Source organism: Siphateles boraxobius, unplaced genomic scaffold (genome assembly GCF_051911475.1).
Source record: "Siphateles boraxobius isolate OS27281-9 unplaced genomic scaffold, OSU_SipBor_1 48, whole genome shotgun sequence".
Classification (NCBI taxonomy): Eukaryota; Metazoa; Chordata; class Actinopteri; order Cypriniformes; family Leuciscidae; genus Siphateles; species Siphateles boraxobius.
This window is the reverse complement of record NW_027509119.1, coordinates 6,419,533-6,444,079: the sequence shown is the minus strand read 5'-3', so window position 1 is coordinate 6,444,079 and position 24,547 is coordinate 6,419,533. Positions and strand designations below refer to the sequence as shown.

The following is a 24,547-nucleotide window of genomic DNA, read 5'->3' as shown; positions in this document are numbered from 1 at the left end:
ACTGTCACTTTTGATCAATTGAATGCGTCCTTGCTGAATAAAAGTATTAATTTCTTTAAAAAAATAAAAAATAAAAACCCGTACCCCAAACGTTTGAATGCAGTGTATGCAGGATCATTTCAGAGTAGGATCGAGTGACACTGAACATTGGAGTAATGATGGTGAATATTCAACTTTACATCACAGGAATAAATTATCATTTAAAAATGACTAAAACAGAAAACAGTTCCTTAAAAACGTCATAATGTTTCACAATATTACTGTTTCTAGTGATCAAATAGATGCAGCCTTGGTGAGCATATAGAAGACTTCGTTCAAAAACATAAAAAAATAAGCTTTTAAATAGTTATTGTTATTCACTTACTAGATATTTTTCTTAAGGCTGATCCTGTTGCCTGGTTTTTACCCTCAGGAGTTCTGTACATGAAATGCAATGTTTAGTACACTTAAAGTTAGCAATATCAGATCGAGTCACAACCGTCATCGTGTTAGCCCGTGTCTCTCACCCGTGTCGGCAGCACTGGGTGATCCACTCTCTCATGGTGGCATGAAACACATCTCTGCTGACAGGCTGGTCCTGGCTCTCTGGGTCCAACATTTGTCGTAAATTGGTCAACTTGTCCTGACCGGAGCTTTGGAGAGTCATGGCCTGGAGATACTGCACCACGGTGGAGGCCTGAACCTCTCCTGTAGGCAACAGAGAGAGGCGGTCAGATCCGCTTTAAAATAATCCATTTAAAATAACTGTTTTCTGTTTTAAAATGTAATGCATTCCTGTGATCAAAGCTGCATTTTCATCATCATTACTCCAGTCTTCAGTGTCACATGATCCTAATCACCCAAATCAATCTAATATGCTGATTTGCTGCTCAAAAAAAAATTCTTATTAGTATTGTTGAAAACAGTTGCTTCACATTTTGGTGCAAATCATGATACTTTTTTTCAGGAATATTTTTTAATGTATAGAAAGTTCAAAAGAAAAGCATTTATTTAAAACATTATGTAAACGTCTTTCCTTTCACTTGTCAGTGTTGGGGAAAATTTAAGTAAGTAATTTGTTACAATATTTCATTACTCCCTAAAAGGCAACTAATTAGATTACCTAGTAAGTTTTAATGTAATGTAATGTGTTACGATGCTTTTGCGTTACCTTTTCTCACCTGGCTCGATTTCTTTCAGGCCTTGCAGGTGTTTTTTTTTATTTTTTTTTTTACTGAGAATATATTTTTTTGCAAGTGTTTAATGCTGTAATGCATTTAACAACATAGATAGCTTAACACACACACACTGATTTTCTTTCAAAAACACATATACCCCGGTTTCACAGACGAGGCTTAAATGAATCCCAGACTAAATTGCATGTTTGAGCTGTTTTAACTGAAAGCAAGTTGCACTGACGTATCTTAAAATATGTCAGTGTCATTGTTTTGTCTCAAGATGCACACCAGTAATGTTTTTTTTCTTTTCTTTTTCTAAGGCACGTTTATAAAAGCTACTTAAATGTCCTAATTGAACTAAAACCTAATTCAGGCTTAATCTAAACCCTGTCTGTGAAGCAGGTCTTGAAAAGTATTATATTCTGATTATTATTATATTGTAGTCCTAGCCTAAATGTATGCATGCTTTTACAGATTCTTCAAAACTACAATGATTCAGTATTCCTCAAAATGAATAAAAACAGTGAAATGCAAGCTCAGAATATTACACAAAACTGCAATAATTAAATATGTTAAATAACGCAAGTATCATTTATGTATTTAATTTCACTTTATCAACCACAGTCTTTGCTGATGACCTTTGATGATGCAATTCAGCCATACAAATGAGCAAAAATGATTTTTGCTTTAATTCTTTTCATTTTTATTGCTGAAGTATTAGTGTTGGACTTTCTTCCCCTGCGTCCTATTTTTTTGCGATCCAGAATGGCAGGAGCTGAAAGGTTTGTTTGAGCGGCGCCCTCTACTGTACAGGTGTGAGTTTGCATCTTCTTCAGTCTTATTCGTATTCATTTCACTTTTATTGTAAAATGGCCATTACATTTGCCAACAATAGAATTTTTTGTTTGTTTGTTGTTTTTTGTTATTAGAAAACAAACAAATAAGCCCAGACCAGGTGATAAAAAAGTAACGCAAAAGTAATGTAATGGATTACTTTCCATAAAAAGTAACTAAGTAACGAAATTAGTTACTTTATAGGGAGTAGTGGAATATTGTACCTATTACTTTTAAAAGTATTTTTCCACAACACTGCTTTTGATCAATGCGCCCTTGCCAATTAAAAAAGATTTATTTTTAAGTTACACCGAGCCCAAACTTTTGAACAGTAGTGTATACGATTTTAGTGTAACAAGCTTGTCTAAAGCACTGTTGAAAGAGAAGGTCTTACCTTTGCCAGTGGTGTCGCATGCTTCAAAAGTTATGTTCAGGAGTTCTTCCTCTGAAACGCCATTTGTTTCAGCACAATCACATAGAGCAGTCTCTGATGTAAAGTCTAAAGTAATGAGAAGTCACAGGTAAGATGACTGTAATATCGCTGCATTAGAAAAGACTTAGCGAAATGCTAGTAAAGCATCAGATCACCTTCACTGCTCTCAAGCACGTGGCAGCGCTCCAGTGAACATGTCCCGGAGTCAATGGAAAGACTTGGGACGCTGCATGCATGACTCTGTGACACGAGCCTGAAAGAGGAGAGATGGGGAACAACGTCTTCTTCTAAAGACCTCTGTTGTCCATTCGGCTTCTCTGAGGCCATAGCCTCTGACAACCAGAGAAAAGAAACTCTTCTGATACTGTTACACAGATCATATCTGTATCGCAATACCAAGAAACATGCATTTTCCAGAACTAGTCAATATTAACTCATGTGTTCTTCCATTTCATATAGTTTTACTGAAATATATAAAGAACAACAACTGAGACATCATCAGAAATAACAGAATGATATGTTTACTCATTATTGGCATGTAATGCACTGGAGATTTACATACCTTTTTAGCTGAATGTAATCCTTTTAGAATACACAAGAATGACATTTTCAAAACAGCATGGCTGATCTGTGCACAGTCAGACATATAGTAACACTGCTGTGTATGTGAAACATCCTTGTTGCTTGTAAATCTCAATGCTTACAAAAGCAACAGCTGATCTTTAGAGAGCCTTGGCCTCTTTTCATCATAGACACACACTGACACACATCAAAACCAGATGACATGCTATACCTCCCCCAAACACACTCCTTTCACTGCCTGTGCGCCTCTAGCAGGACAGAACAATGTTGCAATGGACCATTTTAATTAAGATTCAGCAGTTTTCCATATCAAATGATTCAAGGCCAGCACTCATCACTATATCAGCACCACCCACTCATTGTCCTTGTCCATTTCTTCAAACATATCCAACCTCCAAATCATTTCTCTCTGTTAGAAAATAACATTTCTAAATACAACAACAACAACAACAACAACAACAACAACAACAACAACAACAACAACAACAACAACAACAACAACATTGTTGTTGTTTATACTGTTTATCTGTATATTATTATATTATAATTTTAGATATAACTATTATCATATTTCTGTATATGTGCATATAATCATTATTAGTAGCAGTAGTACTACAAGTAATATTACAATTTTAGATATAATTATACTATTAAAGCATTGTATATTTTGTTGTGGTTATTATTATTTATATATATAGGCTACATTATCTTTTCATTGTATATTTGTTATTTGTATTATTTATCTATTTAATATTATATAATAATTTTAGATGTAATTATGCATTAGAATTTCATTGTATATTTAGTATTAGTATAGTATTAGTATAGCAGCAGTGATACTACTAGTAATATTATATATAATATTATAATTTTAGATATGGTTATACTATTATATATATATATATATATATATATATATATATTGTTGTGGTTATTATTATTTTTCTACATAACATTATATTGTAATTTATATATGATAATACATTATCATTTTCATTGTATATTTATTATTATTATTATTAGTAGTTCTACTAGTAATATTGTATATAATATTATAGTTTTAGATATAATTATACTATTATCATATTGCATATTTTGTTGTGGTTATTATTATTTATCTATATAATATTAGATTATAATTTAAGATGCAATTATATTACTATCGCATCTTTGTATATGTGTTATTAGTATTATTATCATTATTATTATCATCTATTTGTGGTGCTGTGCAACATGATATTACCTACTCAACTCAACTCTTCTAAAAACGATTTTTAACAGCATTTATTTACTATTACTTTGTTAGTATTTTTTAATGATTTGTCACAGCGCAGGATTACTAAAAAAAAGAAAAAGAACTAATAAAGACAGAAAGTCACAAAAATGTTCAGGTTTTGTTGATTTAAAGATGGACGAGTCAAGCGCATGTATGAGGAGTTTTTGAGGACTTTTAATTTGAAGTGTGTGACCGCTAACCCGGAAGTGTAGTGTATTTTGTTGTTCAGTTCAGTTGGTGTGTGTGTGTGTGTGTGAGGCTGAATATCTGATCACTGTTGGATACGGTCAAGTACAAACCGAAACCTGCAATATTGGGTTTTAGGCTCGAGTCGCAACTATGTCTCGGGGATCTATTGAAATCCCCCTGCGGGACACAGATGAGGTTTGGACTCGTTTTATTACTGTGTGGTGCTGGGTGTATTTTTATTACAGCTCTATGAATAGCTATCATCTGCTAATATGCTATCATTTACGCGCTTTTGATAAGTTTACCTAATATTCATTAACTAACAAAGGCGAATGACAGAAGTACTTCCGCGAGACTTGGGCTACTCAGCCATATTTATACAATCATTATGCAATGATGTAAAATACTTTAGTTTATGGTTCTGCCAAGACACATCATCCAGTCATATTTAAGCCTTTCCCATTGAAGTTTATTGTATATATGATATGTTTTGTGCTATTTAATGTTTATTTATTTAGAACTAACTTAAGCAAAAGAAAATATGGTACATAATATAACCAAATATGCCATGGGTATACAACAACAACAACATTTGTAATTGTACAACTGGACAACACTGTACATATTAAACAGTTGCATAGTTTAACGTTATGTAGTTTGTAAGTTTTTATGTTTATACTGTTTCCAAATGCGTTTTAATGTCAAATTTAAAATCGTTCAAACATTGATATTTTTTCCCCATTCCATTTGATTATAATAACGCACAAGTATAATAACTAAATCATATACATATACTATTACAATCTTACAATCTTTACTTCTTTTTGTTAAGAAAATGTTTTAATTCTCTCCAAAAAATTGTACGATAGGAAGTGACTAATAGGCATTTTTACAACAAAAAATGATATTTATAATATGATTATTTTTTTATATGATTATTTTAGATAATAATTATATTATGATCATATCATTGTATATTTGTCATCATCATTATTATTATTAATTTGTCATGCCGTGTAACATGTCTCAGGGGAATTTTTTTTTAACCAAAAATGTCTTCCATGTGAACTGATATTTATTAGGCTATATGATATTATTATATACATTTTTTATTATTATTGTATTATTTATTGCAGCTATTTAAGCTCTACTGTCTGTTTCAGCCGAACTCACTGTTGGAATTTGATCCGATTTTCCTCAGTAGTGGCTCCGGGATGCACCGAAATTAACAATTTGGCCGATACTGATAATTCTTTATTTTTGAAAGCCGATAACTGATATGATAAATCTAAATCCAAACTTGTAGATGATTTTTGAGAGCCTAATGTCAAAAACAAAAGTCTCACCATTAAAAGTCATGTCCCAAGCACAAAATAATATTGTTCTCATTATAATTCTATGTAGCTTATACGACAGACTTGCCCTGAACATGTTGCACTTAACTCTATTTAAAAAAAAAATGATTTCAATCATATTTCGAGCAATTCCAAACCATCATGGCGAACAGTGTGCATTTAAAGTGTCTCAGCTGAAGGAAATAATCCAATATTTATCGGCTCTAATATATATGCCAAATTTTCTTATCAGGCCGATGACATTAAAAATGAACATATATCGGCAGATACCGATATGGTGGCCGATATATCATGCATCCCTGTTCCCCACTTACTGAGTTCATATGTTTTTTCTTTCTCAGGTTATTGAGCTTGACTTCGACCAGCTTCCAGAAGGAGATGAAGTCATCAGTATCCTTAAACAGGAGCACACACAGCTCCACATATGGATTGCACTCGCTGTAAGTGACAAGCTTGTGTATAATGACTTCATTAGGGTTTTCTGGTGCACAAAAAATAATCTTACGACGATTGCTTTTTTTCAGTTGGAGTACTACAAACAAGGCAAAACAGAAGATTTTGTCAAGCTGCTGGAGGCGGCACGCATCGATGGAAACCTCGATTACAGAGACCACGAGAAGGACCAGATGACGTGTTTGGACACACTTGCTGCTTATTATGTCCAACAGGCTCGAAAGGAGAAGAACAAGGATGCAAAGAAGGACCTCATCAACCAGTCCACTCTTCTGTACACCATGGCAGACAAGATCATCATGTACGATCAGGTAAATCCAGGTTCCAGTGTTCATAGTCATATTGGAGAAATCGCTGTTATTTTTGTTATTGTTTAGCCTTATGATATTTCTCATTTCCACAGAGCCATCTCCTGGGAAGAGCTTGCTTTTGTCTCCTGGAAGGAGATAAGATGGATCAAGCTGATGCTCAGTTCCAGTTTGTTCTTAACCAGTCGACAAACAACATCCCGGCACTCCTGGGTAAAAGTCACATGATCATTACATGCTTTAAAAGTTTGATTTAAAGTCAACATGAAACCAAAATCCACCCTGCTTACCTAATACAGGCTCCCCGCAGGACTTTAATATTTCTTAAATCCAGTTTGATCTGATTTAAGGTTATAAAAGGTCTTAAATATGGTTAAATATCATTTTAAGAGGTCTTAGATTATACATTAAATCTGGGGACAGTAAAATATGATATCGCCTAACTTGATTATTAAACTTCATCCTATATGAGCTTATTAAATTAAATACATGTGAGCGTTGCGCGTTGAAAGTCAAAACACAGCGCTCTTGTCGTGAGTGTAATTAAGATTATTTGTAATGTATTTGACCTCATCAAGGCTGCATTTATTTGATCAAAAATACAGTAAAATCAGTAATATTGTGAAATACCATTAAAACTTAAAAAAGACACCTTAAGAAACATTTCTTAATATTAATAATGAAAACAGGTAGGGTGCTTAATGTGATTGGATACTTTGATGAATAGAAAGTCATTTGAAAAATACATTTTTGTAACATAAATGTCTTTACTATCACTTTTGATTAATTTCATGCATCCTTGCTGAATAAAAGTATTATATTAGAATGATTAGAACATATTAGAATGATTTCTGAAGGATCATGTGAAACTGAAGACTGGAGTAATGATGCTGAAAATACAGCATTGATCACAGGAATACATTACATTTCAAAATATATTAAAGTGGAAAATAGTTCTGTTAAATTGTAATAATATTTCACAATATTTCTGTTTTTACTGTACCTTTGATTAAATATATGCAGTTTTGGTGAGAATAAGAGACCCAAACTTTTGACTGATAGTGTACATGATTTATTTTGAGATATTTTTAGGTTTGTCATGTACAGATATACTGTATTCCTTTTATTTGTGAGTCTTAAAAAGTATGATATCCTGTAATACATGTTCCTGGTCTTTATGTGCAGTTATCAGTCCACATAAGTCACATTATTATGTAAGCGTAATATGGAAGTTAAATTGGATGTGAATGCTGTTTCATGGTTATTGATAGATATTGTCTCGTTATGAATGAGAATTTCTGTTTATGTCCTTCAACAGGTAAGGCGTGTATCTCCTTCAACAAAAAGGATTACAGGGGAGCTCTCGCCTACTACAAAAAAGCTCTTCGCACTAACCCTGGCTGTCCAGGTGAGTGAAAATACTATTATACTTTACTTGAAATCTGACCACTTCCTAGATAGTGATAGTTGATCAATTTATACTAATTCGATTTTTACATATTTCACATGAATTGAGAGATAAAAAGCTTAGCTTCAATATGTAATCTATATATATATATATATCTCGACTGATTACAAAATAACTAATTAATCACACATTTTTCTGTAATTAATCACACCAAACATATATTATACATATGCATGTCATGCATATTGCAATACATATTTTTACATTTAATCTCCCAACTAATGTAAAGATGATGAAATATATTTTTCAATGGCATATTTTTACTAAGTATCCATTTCTGGGATTGAAATAAGTAATAACAGCCATTCAATATCACAGTATAATTAAAAGCTATAATTGTTGACATTTAATAGGCTTTAAAAAATATATAGCAACTTTAATTTTAAGTGAACTTAAAACAATTTTCACATGAACCAATTATAATTAATGTTATATTAGCTGTGATATATATAATGTACATATAGTCATTTTTGTTTCTGTCTATTTGAAATTGAGCTGTCAGTTAGTTTTTTCCCACCACTAAATTTATTTTGCAAATTAATTTTCACAGTAAGTAAGAAATGTTCTAGTTAAAACATTTGGTATCTATATTTAATATGAGGATCGATCCTCTCGATACAACGATGGTATCTAAAGTATTTACACTTATTTTTGCACCTACAATGTAGGGCTGTGCGATATTGAAGAAAAGTGCGAAATGCGATAACTCATTAAATGCGATATTCAATATGCGATGCGATAATGCTTAAAGTGTGTAAAATAAACTTAAATTATCTTTACAATTATATAACCTACATACATTTTTCACATTCTTTTTGTGACAAGAATACATCCCGACAACTTCTGAAAGTGAACAGCAGTGTTTTACGGTCGCATAAGAAGTGTTATTTTAACATCAGTGTAAACCACGGGTTTTAGGGTTTCAGGTAATCCTACATTAGGCTTATTTAACAACAGAAACTGAATAACCAAATGTAAAAATAAAACGCTGCTTAGTTTTCACTGTATGAATTAAATATTTACTGTTGTCTTATTAAAGCTACAAAAGATATTCAGCCAAGAGCAGTGAGTGATTTTCTCTTTGTCTTTAGTTCATGACCCCAGTTATTGCAAGCTGTTGCAATATGCATATCGCGATATATATATTTGCGATATTTCGATAATTTCCCTATATATGCAGCCCTACTACAATGACAAGACAAGTACATTACTGACAAGAACAAAAACAGGCAGCCAGACAGAGCTTGACCAGCTGATCATGGGATAGGTTTAGATGCTGACCATCCTCGGTTGGCTCTCTCTCTGTTTGCAGAGCCGGAGAGAGCGGAATCAATAGCGTGATCATATTCTGTGATGCTAGCCAAAGGATGCGGGCAGACATAAGCATAACTATTCAAATAAATGAACATTTTATTTTTGACTGCTCTATTAAGCCCTATTCGCACTGGATTAGTATTATCTGGGAACCTCGTGTGATTTAGAAATTACCCCACCACATCTGAATTTCGTGTGGCGCATTCGCACGGGATAAGCGAAGCCTGTGATTTTTCTCAAATTTACTGACTTATCTCCTGGTTATGATGTCATAGGCTATTGCTTGGAAATGTCTTGTTGTTATAGGTCTCGCTGTATGCTATATTATAAACAGCAGAATGTTCTGCTATAGGCTACATGTCATCCATCTAATCTTATCTTTGTTTTTGCTCTTCTGATGGTTTTCAGCTTTCTCTTTCTGCAAATAGTATAGTTGTATGGTGTATATAGCGATATTACCCAGCACCCAAAATAGTATCAAAACACTCAAGCCTCCATTCTTGCGAAAGATGGATAAAAAAGCGCCCAGGAAACAAAAAACCTTAAAAAAATTATATACAACCCCGCCAAATCACAGAGATCCCGATTCGCACGGGACTAATATTATCTCAGGACCTCGATTTTCAGCGGAATATCATTTGCGGGGGAATTTTTACTTTACAAATTACAGACATGGCCGATTCGCGCGGGATTAAGATCACAGACAACCTCCGCAATTATTACAAATGACTAGAGGTCACCGGGTAATACTTATCCCGTGCGAATAGGGCTTTGGCGACCATACTATCGTGTGTTGTTTAAAAGTGCCGGTTAACAGGTTGACCTTTTATCTGGTCAAGACTGACAGAGCTCATTTCTGTGTGTATGTCTTATTGCAGCTGAGGTGAGACTAGGCATGGGCCACTGCTTTGTCAAGCTCAGCAAACTAGAGAAAGCTCGCTTGGCATTTGGGCGAGCTCTGGAGCTCAACTCCAAATGTGTGGGAGCATTGGTGGGTCTGGCTGTGCTGGAGCTCAACAATAAAGAGGCCGACTCCATCAAGAACGGCGTGCAGCTGCTTTCCAGAGCCTACACCATTGACCCCAGCAACCCTATGGTGCTCAATCACCTCGCCAATCACTTCTTCTTCAAAAAGGTGAAGCTAGATCCCTCTTGAGATCTACAGTTTAGAATTGGAGATCTTGTACTTTATGTGTTCTTTGTGGTTTTCAGGACTACAGCAAAGTGCAGCATCTGGCTCTTCATGCGTTTCACAACACTGAGGTGGAGGCTATGCAAGCTGAGAGCTGCTATCAGTTAGCTCGCTCCTTCCATGTCCAGGTTTATATATTTTTTACATTATAGTTTTAGTCATTAATTGCTTTTGTTGATTTTATAAGGGTTTTATAGCTTTAATTAATGTTTATCTCAATTTTAGTAATAGTAATCCTTAAATTTGTTTATTTCAGGTAGTTGTCAAAGCAACATTTCTAATTTTAATGCTTAAATTTTTTTATATTTAATCTTATTTTATTTCAGCTCAATTTCAGTTTCTAAAACAGATTTGTAGTATTTAGTTTTAGTTAACAATAACAACGCTGATGCCAAAAGGATGATCAGGAGTATTGAGGTCTGGGAACACTTGTATTGAACGGTCATTATTTTGTACTATTATCGAACAGTTTATTATCTCACCTATAACATGGCTATATAGCAAATAAAAAAATAAAAAAATAGGCAATAAACTTGCACACATCTTTGCTTTTAGGAGGACTACGACCAAGCCTTCCAGTACTACTATCAGGCCACTCAGTTTGCTTCATCTACTTTTGTACTGCCCTTCTTTGGCCTGGGCCAGATGTATGTGTATCGTAGAGACAAGGAGAATGCTGCGCAGTGCTTTGAAAAGGTCCTGAAGGCATATCCCAACAATTATGAAACCATGAAAATCCTTGGGTCACTTTATGCCACATCGGATGACCAGGAGAAGAGAGACATTGCTAAAGTATGGCATTTACATATCTAAAACTGAATTACAAAAAAATGCTTTTCTCAGAGATTATAACTCTGTTTTTTGTTTTGTTTTTACTTATAGGAACATCTGAAAAAAGTCACAGTACAATATTCTGATGATGTGGAAGCCTGGATTGAGCTCGCCCAAATTTTGGAACAAACAGACATTCAGGTAACATTCAGTGTTTAAAATCTGTGTTTTGACTCGTGTAACATACACCTCTCTCACTGAGAATCGTCCATCTTTCCTGCAGGGTGCTCTATCCGCATATGGCACTGCCACTCGCATCCTTCAGGAGAAGGTCCAGGCTGATGTTCCCCCTGAGATCCTCAATAATTTGGGGGCTTTACACTTCAGATTGGGAAACCTCGGCGAGGCCAAGGTAAAGAGACATTTTTGGCTCAAATTAAAGGTGAAGTATGCGACACTAGTGGCACCAAGTGAAGTTACAAAAATAAAACATATTTCCTAACAACCTTGCAAACATCCCTTTCATGTGTCGCGCCTCTCCATTCTCAAAACATCACAAATAGATTTTAGTTGGTTTGTGAAGACATGTCTCAACTGGTAAAAGTAGGCTACTTTTAATGAACGGTCCCAAAACATTAGGAATACTTTTAGCTGTGTTGTACGTGTATAAGACATTGTTTACGCTCCGTTTCCGAACAATTAAAGTGACAAATAAATGCATACTCCGAGAGCGCTCCACATGACATGTTTAATTATACCATCAGGATGCTCAAAATTGGGTGAATGCACGTTTTAAACATCTTATTGTACACGTAAGTTAATCGCCCTTCTGAATTAATGCGTGCTGTATTGTAACGCACACTCATAGCTCGCACAACCGCACACAGAATCATTAGTGCATAAATGTATTGTCAACACTGTTCTGTGATTTATCAATAAAATAGCTTAGAAACTGAAAAGTTCTAGCATATATTCCTTAGTAACTAAAACCCACAGCTTCACTATTAGTAGAGAGACGCTGCCAGGAAGAATGAATTCACACGCAATCGCTCTCTCAATAATGCATTAATATAAATGTAATCTTTACGGTGCTACTTCCTGTATCTGATTTCGAATGAGCAGAAATGATTTCTGTCTACACTGGACGAATCAAAGTATTATGAACTGTACTATTGTCTTTCTGAACGGGTGCATGATGATGTTGTATTAGGGCTGTTGTAACGCTTTGCATCTCAATGCCCCATTCACTTTGACTTTGAAGGTTGAATTTTGTCTTGCATTTCTTTAACCAAAGCTAAATTTATTTTCCCATGTAACACATCAGTCATGGTTCCTCATTGGCTAAACGCCCTCTGGCTCCGCCTGCTACAGTGGCCACGCCTCCAAACTCTTGCTATAGGTTGAGCTGGAAAGAGATTGTCCGCTCAGACCTGTCAATCTCAATGTTTTGATGGGGCCTAGGAGGCTCGATGTGTATACTTTTGAGGGAGATAAACCTATGAATAGCATACTAATAGTAGTCAATAAACTGAATTGAGGGAATACATCACCTTTAAATGAATGTTCTGGTTCTGCTGTTAATTACCTCCGCAATTACATTTGACTTGGAAATAATTGGAATGGAATGTCTTGGACAATTTGGTTGGGGAAAAAAAGCATCAGGAATGCATTAAATAAGTCAATCACACATCTCAATTTCTTTGTAGAAATACTTCCTGGCTTCTTTGGAGAGGGCAAAAGCTGAGGGCGAGCATGATGAGCACTACTACAACGCCATCTCTGTCACAACCTCCTATAACCTGGCCAGACTCTATGAAGCCATGTGCGAGTTTCACGAAGCTGAGAAACTCTACAAGAACATCTTGAGAGAACATCCCAACTATGTGGACTGTATGCATCATCACAGAGTATTGATTTTGTGTGGCTTTTTTCAGGAAACACTTGTCCGCTCACTTGTCTTATTTGATTTTGTAACAGGTTACTTGCGTCTTGGAGCGATGGCACGTGACAAGGGAAATTTCTACGAAGCTTCTGACTGGTTTAAAGAAGCCCTTCAGATCAATCAGGTAGACAGTTCTTGCCGCCATACATATGCCTACATATATTGTGATTCTACTGTATTAATCTAAATGGGTGAAAGGCCTGCAAACAACAACAAAAACGCAAATGTGAGAAAATTCACAGCTGCACTTAGGACCTGCAAACGTTTCAGTCACAACATGACCTTCTTAACGCCAGGTGCAAGAGTATCTTAAACAAAGAAAAAACAAATGGTTGCAAACGTCACATGGTGACCAAAAATCACATGGGAAAAAGTAATTAGTAGTCATCTTTCCTTGGAATTCAGTTTGGTTTGAGTTTGTTTGAGAGGAGTTGTATACTATAACATTTGTATTCTCAGTTGAATATTATATAGTTATATATAATTATAATTATTACACACACACACACACACACATATATATGTGTGTGTGTATGTATATATATATATATATATATATATATATATATATATATTCATGTTTTTGTCTGGTTTATAGTGTGTGTGCCTTTTTTGTAACTTTTCACCTATTTGGATTATTGTTGCTTACGCACCTAGACTTTTTGTATTTGTTTAATTGCGCTTTTTTTAGTTTAGATTTGTTTAGTTTTTTGTGATTTAATCAGATCTGTTTTAATAAATTGTGTTTTGTAGGACCACCCTGACGCCTGGTCGCTGATTGGTAACCTGCACTTGGCCAAACAGGAGTGGGGTCCCGGCCAGAAGAAGTTTGAACGCATCCTTAAACAGCCCTCTACACAGAACGACACCTACTCTATGCTGGCGCTGGGAAACGTGTGGCTTCAGACGCTGCATCAGCCCACTAGAGACAGAGAAAAGGTGCCTTGCGTTATTCAGCTGACAAACCATCATGTGTTTCCTGAATTTGTTTGTTTTATTTACTTTTTTTTTTTTTTTCAGGAAAAGCGGCACCAGGATCGAGCTTTGGCGATTTACAAACAAGTTCTGAGGAATGATGCCAAAAATCTATATGCTGCCAATGGAATAGGTGCTTTTTCTACTTTTTAATTAGCCATGCAAGGCTAGACCCTTAACTAGCAATATAAACTTACACCTGGTATTAAAATGAGTTTTGGACGATCGGGTCACAAGGGAACGACACTAAATACAGGTGTAAATGGGGTATAAAACAATTTGAGCTTGTCCACTTTCGTAGCCTGGTTGACACCAGACCCTTCTCAGTTGTAACTGAGAGTGGGTCTGGGGAAGGTTCATTCACAGCCCATTTCCAAAGGGACGTCTCCAACGGACGTCGCTCAAATGCCTCTGGGCGCAATTGGATAGACCTGAAACCAATCAGAGCGATGAAGGAGATGACGCTTCAATGTCGCTGCGCTATCGTCATCGTGTAAAGCCCGCCTCAACGTTTGTGATTGGTGCCTCGATTTGGAAAATTTGGAAATGGGCTTGAATGGGCTCTTGGCCAGACGGACTTGCAGAGCAAATCTCAAATTTGCCGGAGGTTCGTCTGGGTTTTCCCAGGCTACCACTTTTGACCACTTCCAGAGGTAGTTGAAAATGCATTTGACCGGACTGCTTTCGTGGTGTAGACATGGTTGAAAGTGGACTTGTGTTTACCCATCACTTTGCTTCAGCTCATCGTGAACATGTTTCTGCTGTGTGACGCAGGTGCTGTGCTGGCACATAAGGGTTATTTCCGAGAGGCACGGGATGTCTTTGCCCAGGTCAGAGAGGCCACAGCAGAGATCAGTGATGTCTGGCTGAATCTTGCACACATCTATGTTGAGCAGAAGCAGTACATCAGTGCTGTACAGATGGTGAGAGAATAAACTGAAGGACAACTCCTCTGAACAGGAAGGGTTTGGCTGTGGATCTGTACTCACCGCCTGTTTTTCTCTTCAGTATGAAAACTGCTTGAAGAAATTCTACAAATATCAGAACACAGAGGTGTTGCTGTATCTGGCCCGAGCGCTCTTCAAATGTGGCAAGCTGCAGGATTGCAAACAGACTCTTCTCAGGGTGGGAAAAACTTCATGCAACTTGGCATTTTCTTTTCTTTAATGCAGGGTTTTCCAAACTGGATTTTGCAAGTATATGAAAAGCAAATAATTTAATTCTAAAAATGTTATCATTTTAAAATGAAAATGATCAAAATCTAAAGAAAATTGTTTACCTGCATGTCATGTGACCATTAACCAACAAATTATTGAAATATTATTTTAAAAGTAGGCATTTCAGGTTAAAGTGGTTTAGCTAAGAAAAAAATGGTCCATCTCTGCTTTACTACAGTGACTCTAGGTTGTATTTGTTTTGTATTATAAATCAGGCTGCCGCATATAATTATATGGCAAATAGCCTATATTATTAAGCTAAATAAGGTTATATTGTTTTTTAGTATGTTGCATAATTCAGTACCTAGTATTGAACAATTCATTTGATGTGTTGCATATTTTTGCATAAGTTATCTTTAATAGATGAACCCAATGCATTAAAACAAAATAAATAATGTGATTTTTCATCACATTAATATGTGATTAATCCCCCCAAAATGTATAATGTTTTTTTTATTAATATTTAATTATTTGATTTTATATCTATTAGCAGTCCTAATCGTAAATGTCTCTGACTTGTTTTTCTCTCAGGCTCGTCATGTGGCTCCCAATGACACAGTGCTGCTGTTTAACGTGGCGCTGGTTCTGCAGAGGTTGGCCACGCTGGTGCTGAAGGATGAGAAGAGTAATCTGAAGGCTGTGTTGAGTGCAGTGAAAGAGCTGGAGTTGGCTCACAGGTGTGTATGTGAACTCCATGACCTCCAGCCTGTGACGCACAACAGCCTGAGGCTTTCATAACTTTCTGTTCTTGTTCTCACAGGTACTTCAGCTACCTCAGTAAGGCTGGAGACAAAATGAGATTTGACCTAGCGCTGGCCGCGAGCGAAGCCAGGTAGGGTTGCTTTATCCAGATATTATGTGACTTTTGTTCTGAAAGTTTTGTCTTACCGCATGATTCAGACAAATGGGATCCGAAGACTCCCAAGAACTGCGTGACGACAAAATCCCAGCCAGTCTTAAAATATGTCATACTTGATGTTTGTTTATATGTTTTTAAATAGATGCGTATATATATCCATTGTTCGTTCGTTTGTTCGTTCCTTCCGTAGATAGTTCGTTCCATCCATCATGGATCTTTTGTTCAATCCTTCCTTCAATTCTTCATTCCTTTCTTCATTTATTTTTTCTGACCTGGTTTCACACACAGGGTTTAGATTAAGCCAGGAATAGACCTTAGTTCAATTGACCCTTCGCAAAGACCCGCCCCCCTTAGTTACTGTCGCTATGTCCGACAAGCTACGCCGCTCTCACGCACACACCATGTTCTCACGCAGTTTAAAATACATCGCGGATCAGAGAGGAGACTGACAATACGCTGACAGACAGGACAGACCAGGTTACTTTTTGGTTACTTTTGATATTAAACATATTAAAGAAAGTCTCACCTTTCAAATTTGGTCATTTTTAAAAAGAAATTTAAACAATAAATACCGTTGTGTGGCTCTTTAATGTGTCTTGACAGATCGCTGTAGAGCCTCAGTTAAAGCTGCTCGTGAACCGATCATCTCTTCCTTCCAGTTCATTTATAGAATCAAATAAACATGAATGAACATAAGAAGGAATGTTGTTTTAACCGTGGAAAGGCGTCAGTATATTCAGTTTTTCATGTTAATCTACTAACTCTCCTGACTGCTTTGTCGGACAAAATGGCGGATGGCGAAGTATGATTGGTCAGATCACCTGTCAATCAAGCTCCTTGCCAAGGGTCAATTAGGACATTGAAGTAGTTTTTATATAAAAAAAAAACATTACTGGTGTGCATCTTAAGACAAAACACTGGCACAGACATATTTTAAGATCTGTCAATGCAAGTTTCTTTCAATTAAAACGGCTCAAACATGCATTTTAGTCTGGGACTAGACTTAAAGGATTAGTTCACCTCAAAATGAAAATTTCCTGATAATTTACTCACCCCAATGCCATCCAAGATGCTCATGCCTTTCTTTCTTCAGTGGAAAAGAAATTAAGTTTTCAGGATTTTTCTCCACACAATGGACTTCAACGGTAACCAAATTGTTGAAGTCCAAATCAGTGCAGCTTCAAAGGGCTCTGCACGATCCCAGCTGAGGAATAGGATCTTATCCAGCGAAACGATTGGTCATTTTCAAAAAAACAAAAAAATGTATATACTTTTTAACCACAATTGTTCGTCTTGTGCTGGTCTGCGACGCGCCAGGGATTACATAATCACGTTAGAAAGGTCACGCTGGACGTAGGCGTCCCATTGTTTACAAGCGTGGAGAAGGAGGATCGTTTAAATTTTATTGTATGTTGAATGACATATTTATGTCTTTGTGTCAGTTTATTGTTTAAAATGGTCCTTTCGTGTGCGTATCCTGGATGTTTAAATCTTTTGAAACCCAAACGTTTTCTTCCGCCTATGTCCAGCGTGACCTTTCCAACGTGATTACGTAATGCCTGGCGCGGAGCAGACCAGCACAAGACGAACAAATATGGTTAAAAAGAATATACATTTTTAATTTTTTTTTTAGAAAATGACCAATCTTTTCGCTACATAAGACACTATTGCTCAGCTGGGATCGTGCAGAGCCCTTTGAAACTTTGAAACTGCATTGATTTGGACTTCAACAATTTGGTTACCGTTGAAGTCCATTGTGTGGAGAAAAATCCTGAAAAGTTTTCCTCAAAAAACTCAATTTCTTTTCCACTGAAGAAAGAAAGACATGAACATCTTTGATGGCATTGGGGTGAGTAAATTATCAGGAAATTTTCATTTTGAGGTGAACTAAACATTTAAGCCTCACCTGTGGAACCGGGGATATTTTTTGTTTGTTTGGGATTTGGGAACAGAAAGGTTGATTTTTGAATGACTTGAAAGGGAATAAATGATGACAGAATCTCCACCGATCTGATTAGTATAAATGTATGTTTTGTCTCTCAGGCAATGCTCTGACTTGCTAAGCCAGGCTCAATACCATGTGGCCCGAGCTCGTAAACAAGATGAGGAGGAGAAGGAGCATCGTGCCAAACAGGAGCTGGAGAGAGACACACTGCGGCAGCAAGTGATGAAAGAACAGGAGGAGAGGAAGAGCAGAGTGGCCGAGGAGCAGAAGAAGCTGCTTGAGCAGAGAGCCCAGTATGTGGAGAAGACCAAGAACCTGCTCACCTTCTCCGAGGGAATGAAAGATTCAGCAAAGGAGAAGAGGAAAGGAGGCAGCGGACGGGTGAGCTTTTTTAAAGAGCCAGGATCTGGGCATTAAAAATGTAAAGAAGCGCAAGAAATTTATTTACATACTAATTTTCTTTTTTTATTAGCGCAAAAAAGGAGGCGATTTTGATGACTTTGTCAATGATGACTCTGATGAAGACCTGCCAATGAGGAAAAAGAAGAAGAAGAAAGTTGGGAGCGGCAGTGAAGTTGAGGAGGCAGGAGAGGATGGAGAGAAGAAACCCCGGAAGAAGAGGAGGAGGTAAACATTAACGAGAGCAGTTGTGGAATGCAGTGTCATTTTAGCATTATTTCTTAAAAGTAAATTTTATGTGCTTTTGTCATTTTTATTAGTATTACTGTAGGTTTCTTTTTTTTTCAGTTATAGTTTTAGTTCAGCATTAGTTTTGATTTATTTCATTTCTAGTTATTAGTTTTAGTGCTTGAACTTAAACTAAACAGAAATGCTGCCATGGCAACTAATTGACAACATTTTTCATCTAATTTTATTTCAGTTAACAACATTATTATTATTTTTAGTTAATGATAATAACCCAGGTGGAACATAAAGGGTGAGTTTTTGGGTTGCTAACAACTTCAATTCAGAGAATCAAAATGCAATTACAAAATTATTTTTTGAACAGCGTTATAAAGGTGCCAGGTGCGGACACATTTACCCTTGCTAAGCAAAATTTCATGGGCAAAATCCAGTAATTTAAATATGAATTCATATGATCATGAGTTTTACATAAGGGTGAAAAAGTGCAATGAAAATGTGCAATAAAATATGACCAAGCTCAGAAACTTTGTTCAAATCCTTAACTCTACGTTTTGACCTTAGTTTAATGTATGTAATTGAATGATTATACATTTAAATTATAAAATCTTTTTTTAGCAATGCTATTCTTTTGCTTCAAAAGGTTTGCACCTTTTCAATATTCAATATGATCGTGTTGAACTTTTCTTTTCTTTTTGTCATGTAATTGAATAGTTATAAATTTAATTATAAATCAAATATTTTTAAATTATGTTAATAATATTAATAATTATATAACATCATATAAAATAAAATTCTGATCCCTGGTGATTGAAGTTAAACCCGGACTGAAGCTGTGTCCGGTTAAGTTTCAGTCTGTTTCTCTGGTTGCTTCCACAGACCAGCTGGGTCAGATGATGAGGAAGGAAGCTCAAGGCCTAAAAAGCAGCGCAAACCCAGAGAGCGCAAGAGGGCCGAGAAGGTACAGGTGCTCTGCGGTTAATATGCAAGTGTTATCTGGATGTAGAGATTTAGATCTAATTGCATTTTTCATTTTTCAAGTCCAAGCCGGAGCGCATGCCGCCATCTCTTAAAGGGAAGATCAAGTCCAAGGCCATCATTTCATCCTCCGATTCCTCCTCCGATGAGGATGGCCTGAAAATAGCAGAAGAAAGGTGAGAGATGGTCACTTGAGCTTGCTTGAAGTCTGTCTATTCATACTTTGCACGTGACGTCACAAGTACTGGCTGGCGGGCAAGAACGTCGTTCTCTAGCAACCGAACCCAGTAAACTAATCAAGGATCCTGCCAGGACGTCGCCAGTTTTAATATACAAAAGTTGGTGATTTGAGGTGTAAACGACATGCCAGATAGTTGTTGTGCGATTGGATGCACTATTATTAGGCATAATCGGGTTAAGAACGTGCATGTAAACGCGCTCATTCGCTTAAAATGAAAGTAGAAACGGACTGAGCTTTCAGCATCTGTCGCTGCATTAACGCCGCGTTCTCTCAGAGACGACGATGGATATAACGGTATAGCGACGACTATCTCAATTTACTGGTTTAAAGTTTCTCTTGTGGACTTAGATTAATGACAGTAAAAAATGTGAAGAATATTTCTTTTTAAACAAGTTTTTGAAGCTGCTTTTGATTTTCACAGATGGCACAGTTGTGCTGTTCGTGAACTAAAGACTGTTTTAGGCCTATATCATTTTAGTGATATTATTCATATTTAAATCACCCTTTGAAAATAACTTGAGGCTTCAAATAAAGATATTATCGATTACATCATTACGGTGACAATAAGGAGCTGTTAAAAAATGTATTTAATTGAATCAGTCATTCAAGAGATTTGTTAAAAGAATGCTCAATTATTCAGTAATAAAATAAGTGGAGTCAGGGTCCGAAATTAACTTTTTGGCTCACCTGCCACGGGGACTGGTAGATGAAAAAATCCACCAGCCAAGCATATTTTTTACCGGCCAAAATAATAAACAGATTTTTTGTGTCACATATATAGATTAATTTCAGTACATTTAATTGAGATAAGGTATAATTTTGAATGAATAAGAGTACATAGAACTCAAAACAGAGCAACAAATAGTAAGACATGGAAGATGTGAGCATGGAACTATAGTGCTCATAACAGTACATTAGACGGTTTTGTAAAACTATCAGATACTTTACCGAAAGTAAAACATTTTACCTATTAATACTATCAGTTAAACGGTTTAAAAGTAAGAAAAAAAGTATATATACGTATTTTTTTAGCTTTTTTTTTTGTTTGCTGCATGGTTAAAAAAAACCAATATATAGCCTATATTTGTTAAATAACGGGGCGCGTCGACACGCGCAACCACACACGCCTAAAGACATATTTCACTGAGCAAGCACAATGAAGTGAGTGAAAAGAAGTAGCTACTGTGGGACCGTTTCGACAGAAAGAGCGACGAAGGTACTTGCTAAATATACGCGGTATTAAAATAAAGCAGTAGGCCTAGTGCAAGTACAATGCAATATCACTGGCGAAGCAAACATCCACAAGCAAATGATAGGCGCTTCCCGAAGTTGGCCACTCTAGTTATCTCTGTATTCCCGGGACATCTGTGCCATCGGAGACCCAGACTCACCCCACATCATGTTGACATGTTACTTTTTTTAAAGTGACAAGCTTAGGATTGAGGTAGGTCTGCTATTTTTATTTGACGAAAAAAACGTAGTCTGATGAAAAAAAGCAGTTTTTTTCAAAGCACACACGGGCACACACGCAAGGTCTCTCGCTCTCTCCCTCTCGGTGCGCGCGCTACACAGTTTGAAGCACAGTATGTGCGCGCTCTTTCTCGCTCGCTCGCTGGCGGGTGTTGATTTCGGACCCTGAGTGGTGTCATTGAATAATTCATTCAAAACTATATATTTTTTTAAAAATAATTAATTTTGATTAATTAAACATTTACAAAAAACTGCAGCAATTAACATTTTGTCAGAACCTCTAGTAAATTGTGTAATTTTTATTTAGTTGTCTGTTCAGAATCTGGGGAGAATCGTGATCTCTTTGAAACAAAACAAATCGTGATTCTCAATTTATCCAGAATCGTGCAGTTCTAGTTGTAATTCATGAATGCTTTGGAATACCGACCTAATGTTGGTCTCTCTCTCTCTCTCTCTCTCTCTCTCTCTCTCTCTCTCTCTCTCTCTCTCTCTCTCTCTCACTGTCTATCTCTCTCTTTTTTTAAAAAAATACATATTATAAATAAACTTGGTAATTTATCTGACTAAATTATTTGGCAAAAAATGCAAATTACAGCTACACAGCTAAAAAATTCATTAAAAAAAAGCTCAAGCATACATTGACTTCAACATAATCAGTTATTAATATTTCATTGGTTTCCTCTCATTTCTTTGTATGACAGCCTGGTCAGAATTATGTCCGCACAATCGTTGCGCGCGCATATAGCAGAATGAGTTGTCCACAATACTTAACAACACATGCAAACGTCACGGGAGCGTAACCGCGATAGACACGATATTCCAAAATCTACACTGATTGACAAATTTCTACCGGTGTGTCACATAGGAAAAAAAGTAATTACTTCAGTTTCAACGCTATTTATTTCCTAATGTTGTCGATTTTCCGTTCAGAAACACCAGGCACAGCGCCTCGGGTTCAGACGATGACGAAAGCCACAGGAAACGCATCGCTTCTGACAGCGATTCCAACGAGGAGCGGAACCGATCCGGCAGCGAGGCCGGCAGCCCACGGCGCTCTGCAAACTCAGAAGAGGACGAGTCTGGCAGCGATCGTCCGGTGAAGAGGAGGAGACCGCAACAGCAATCCGAGTCCGAGCAGTCGGACAACGAGAGCAAAAAGAGCCGCTCCGAAGGGTCTGATGATGAATCCCCGGCTGGTTCTCCGGCTGGGTCTCCGGCGCCGGCGTCAGATCGGGGCTCGGAGAACGAGGGCTCTCCGCAGAGGTCCGATAACGAATCTGAGCCCGAGGGGTCCAACAATGAAGCCTCTAACAGAGGATCTGATGACGACAGTGACTGAAATTACTGAGCGTTCGGTCTGTTGGGGAAACCCAAAAGCGTTTGTTCTTGTAATGTTCAGATCAGAACGTAAGGAGTTATGTCATCCAGGATAATGTTTCTCAGATTTTAGGGTTTTTTTGTATGTTTTTTTTTTTTATTCTGAAAAAATGAGAACGTGTTTTCTGTTTAGTCTTTTGAGTAAGAAATGTTCAAAACCTCTTTAACAGACGTTTTTGATAACGGCATAAATTGTGCGCTGTGATCTTAAGGGACAATCACACACTGTGATTCAGAGTTGGTGTACAATATGAAATCCCTTTGAATAAAAAGTATTTTGAATTTTTTTTCTATTTTGTCTTGTTTGGAGCTATTGCAGTTAGTTCTGAATTTGCAAGAAAATGAGCTAATTGCACGCGCGCACACGTTTCTTTGACTATATTAGGGAGGACATTGCATAGACTTGATTTTATATTAGGTTAATGATATTTTTTGTGACCTAACAGAATCGTGCAAAACACTGGATTTAAATAAAAACATGTTTTGGCCAACTTATAAGCCTTTTTAACTAGTGAGGACCAGTGAAATGTCCTCACTATTCGGGTGTCATAATATGTCACTACAATGACATATTACAATGACAATGAGGACATTTGGCCCTCACTAGGGCTGGATGTACCTCGTATTATGACACTGGCAAAGGAAATGATGCGTTACGTTATCATCAACTTGCAGGTTATGAAGTTTATTTTGGCTTGTTTTTTTCTGTCATTTGGTCAAAATCTCACACAGGCTGTTTAAGACAATGACTCGACGACACTTTTTTTCCGCTCCTCAAATAAAACATTAGCCTTTATAGTGTTTCTTGAGTAAAGAAAATGCTGTACTTATTCAAAGAACCAGTTCTTAATTTACCTTTGCATTGCAAACAAGCAGAAACGGTCTAAACTGCGTACAGTACTTTATTTGCGATAAAGGCGGTGGAGTTATGATAGAAGTTTAACTGACATTTTGTTTTAATGTTTTTAGAATGTAATTAATTCATTTGATGGCAAAGCTGAATTTGTAGCATCATTACTGCAGTCTTCAGTGTCACATGAACCTTCTAATATGCTGATTTTGCTTATGTGTTGAAAATTGCATTGTGCAGCTTAATTTTTTTTGGGAACCATGATACATATTTTTCAGGATTTTTTGATAAAGTTCAAATGAACATTATAAATGTCTTTACAGTCACTTTTTAAATCAATTTAATTCATACTTGTTGAATAAAAGCATTATTTTTTTATATATTTGAACAGATGCATTAAAAGTCTTCCAGTGTGCTTTTCCCCCCTCATACTTTATTAGAAAATGTTTCCAACATGGCATCAATAATAGCCTAACTATTAAAAGCATTGCACAATATGGATGAGAAAGATACAGAAAAACAAGATAAAAATTAACATCTTTAAAAAACAAACCATTATTTATGGGGTGTCTCATATACCAATAGAGTATATTTTGACTTAAAACCATATCATCATCTTACATTGCATTTCCATTTAGGGATTCTAAGCATTGTTTTTAGTTCACTCCTCAAAAAGAAACATTTGTGAATCACTGCGCAAGAATACATTTTCATATTAC

The 24,547-nt window shown here is 36.4% G+C and overlaps 1 protein-coding gene across 1 annotated transcript; it reads left to right on the top strand.

Moving 5' to 3' along the window:
• Nucleotides 1–4,463: 4,463 nt before the first annotated feature.
• Nucleotides 4,464–23,264, top strand: ctr9 (CTR9 component of Paf1/RNA polymerase II complex). Its single transcript, XM_077201771.1, has 23 exons — nt 4,464–4,666; nt 6,168–6,266; nt 6,351–6,590; nt 6,683–6,800; nt 7,906–7,995; nt 10,248–10,504; nt 10,582–10,689; nt 11,117–11,353; nt 11,444–11,533; nt 11,616–11,744; nt 13,039–13,222; nt 13,310–13,398; nt 14,028–14,213; nt 14,295–14,382; nt 15,024–15,172; nt 15,258–15,374; nt 15,998–16,143; nt 16,227–16,298; nt 18,369–18,651; nt 18,743–18,897; nt 19,792–19,873; nt 19,954–20,066; nt 22,532–23,264. Exons 1-23 carry the CDS (start codon nt 4,622–4,624, stop codon nt 22,938–22,940), a joined length of 3,486 nt encoding a protein of 1,161 aa, XP_077057886.1. The 5' UTR covers nt 4,464–4,621; the 3' UTR covers nt 22,941–23,264.
• The last annotated feature ends 1,283 nt before the right edge of the window (nt 23,265–24,547 follow it).

What these genes read in the sequence shown, in the direction of transcription:
- ctr9 (XM_077201771.1), top strand. Translation starts at nt 4,622, where the DNA reads ATGTCTCGGGGATCTATTGAAATCCCCCTGCGGGACACAGATGAG. An exon ending in CCCTGCGGGACACAGATGAG is followed by an intron (nt 4,667 to 6,167) that starts GTTTGGACTCGT and finishes TTTCTTTCTCAG; the next exon opens with GTTATTGAGCTTGACTTCGA. An exon ending in CAACATCCCGGCACTCCTGG is followed by an intron (nt 6,801 to 7,905) that starts GTAAAAGTCACA and finishes GTCCTTCAACAG; the next exon opens with GTAAGGCGTGTATCTCCTTC.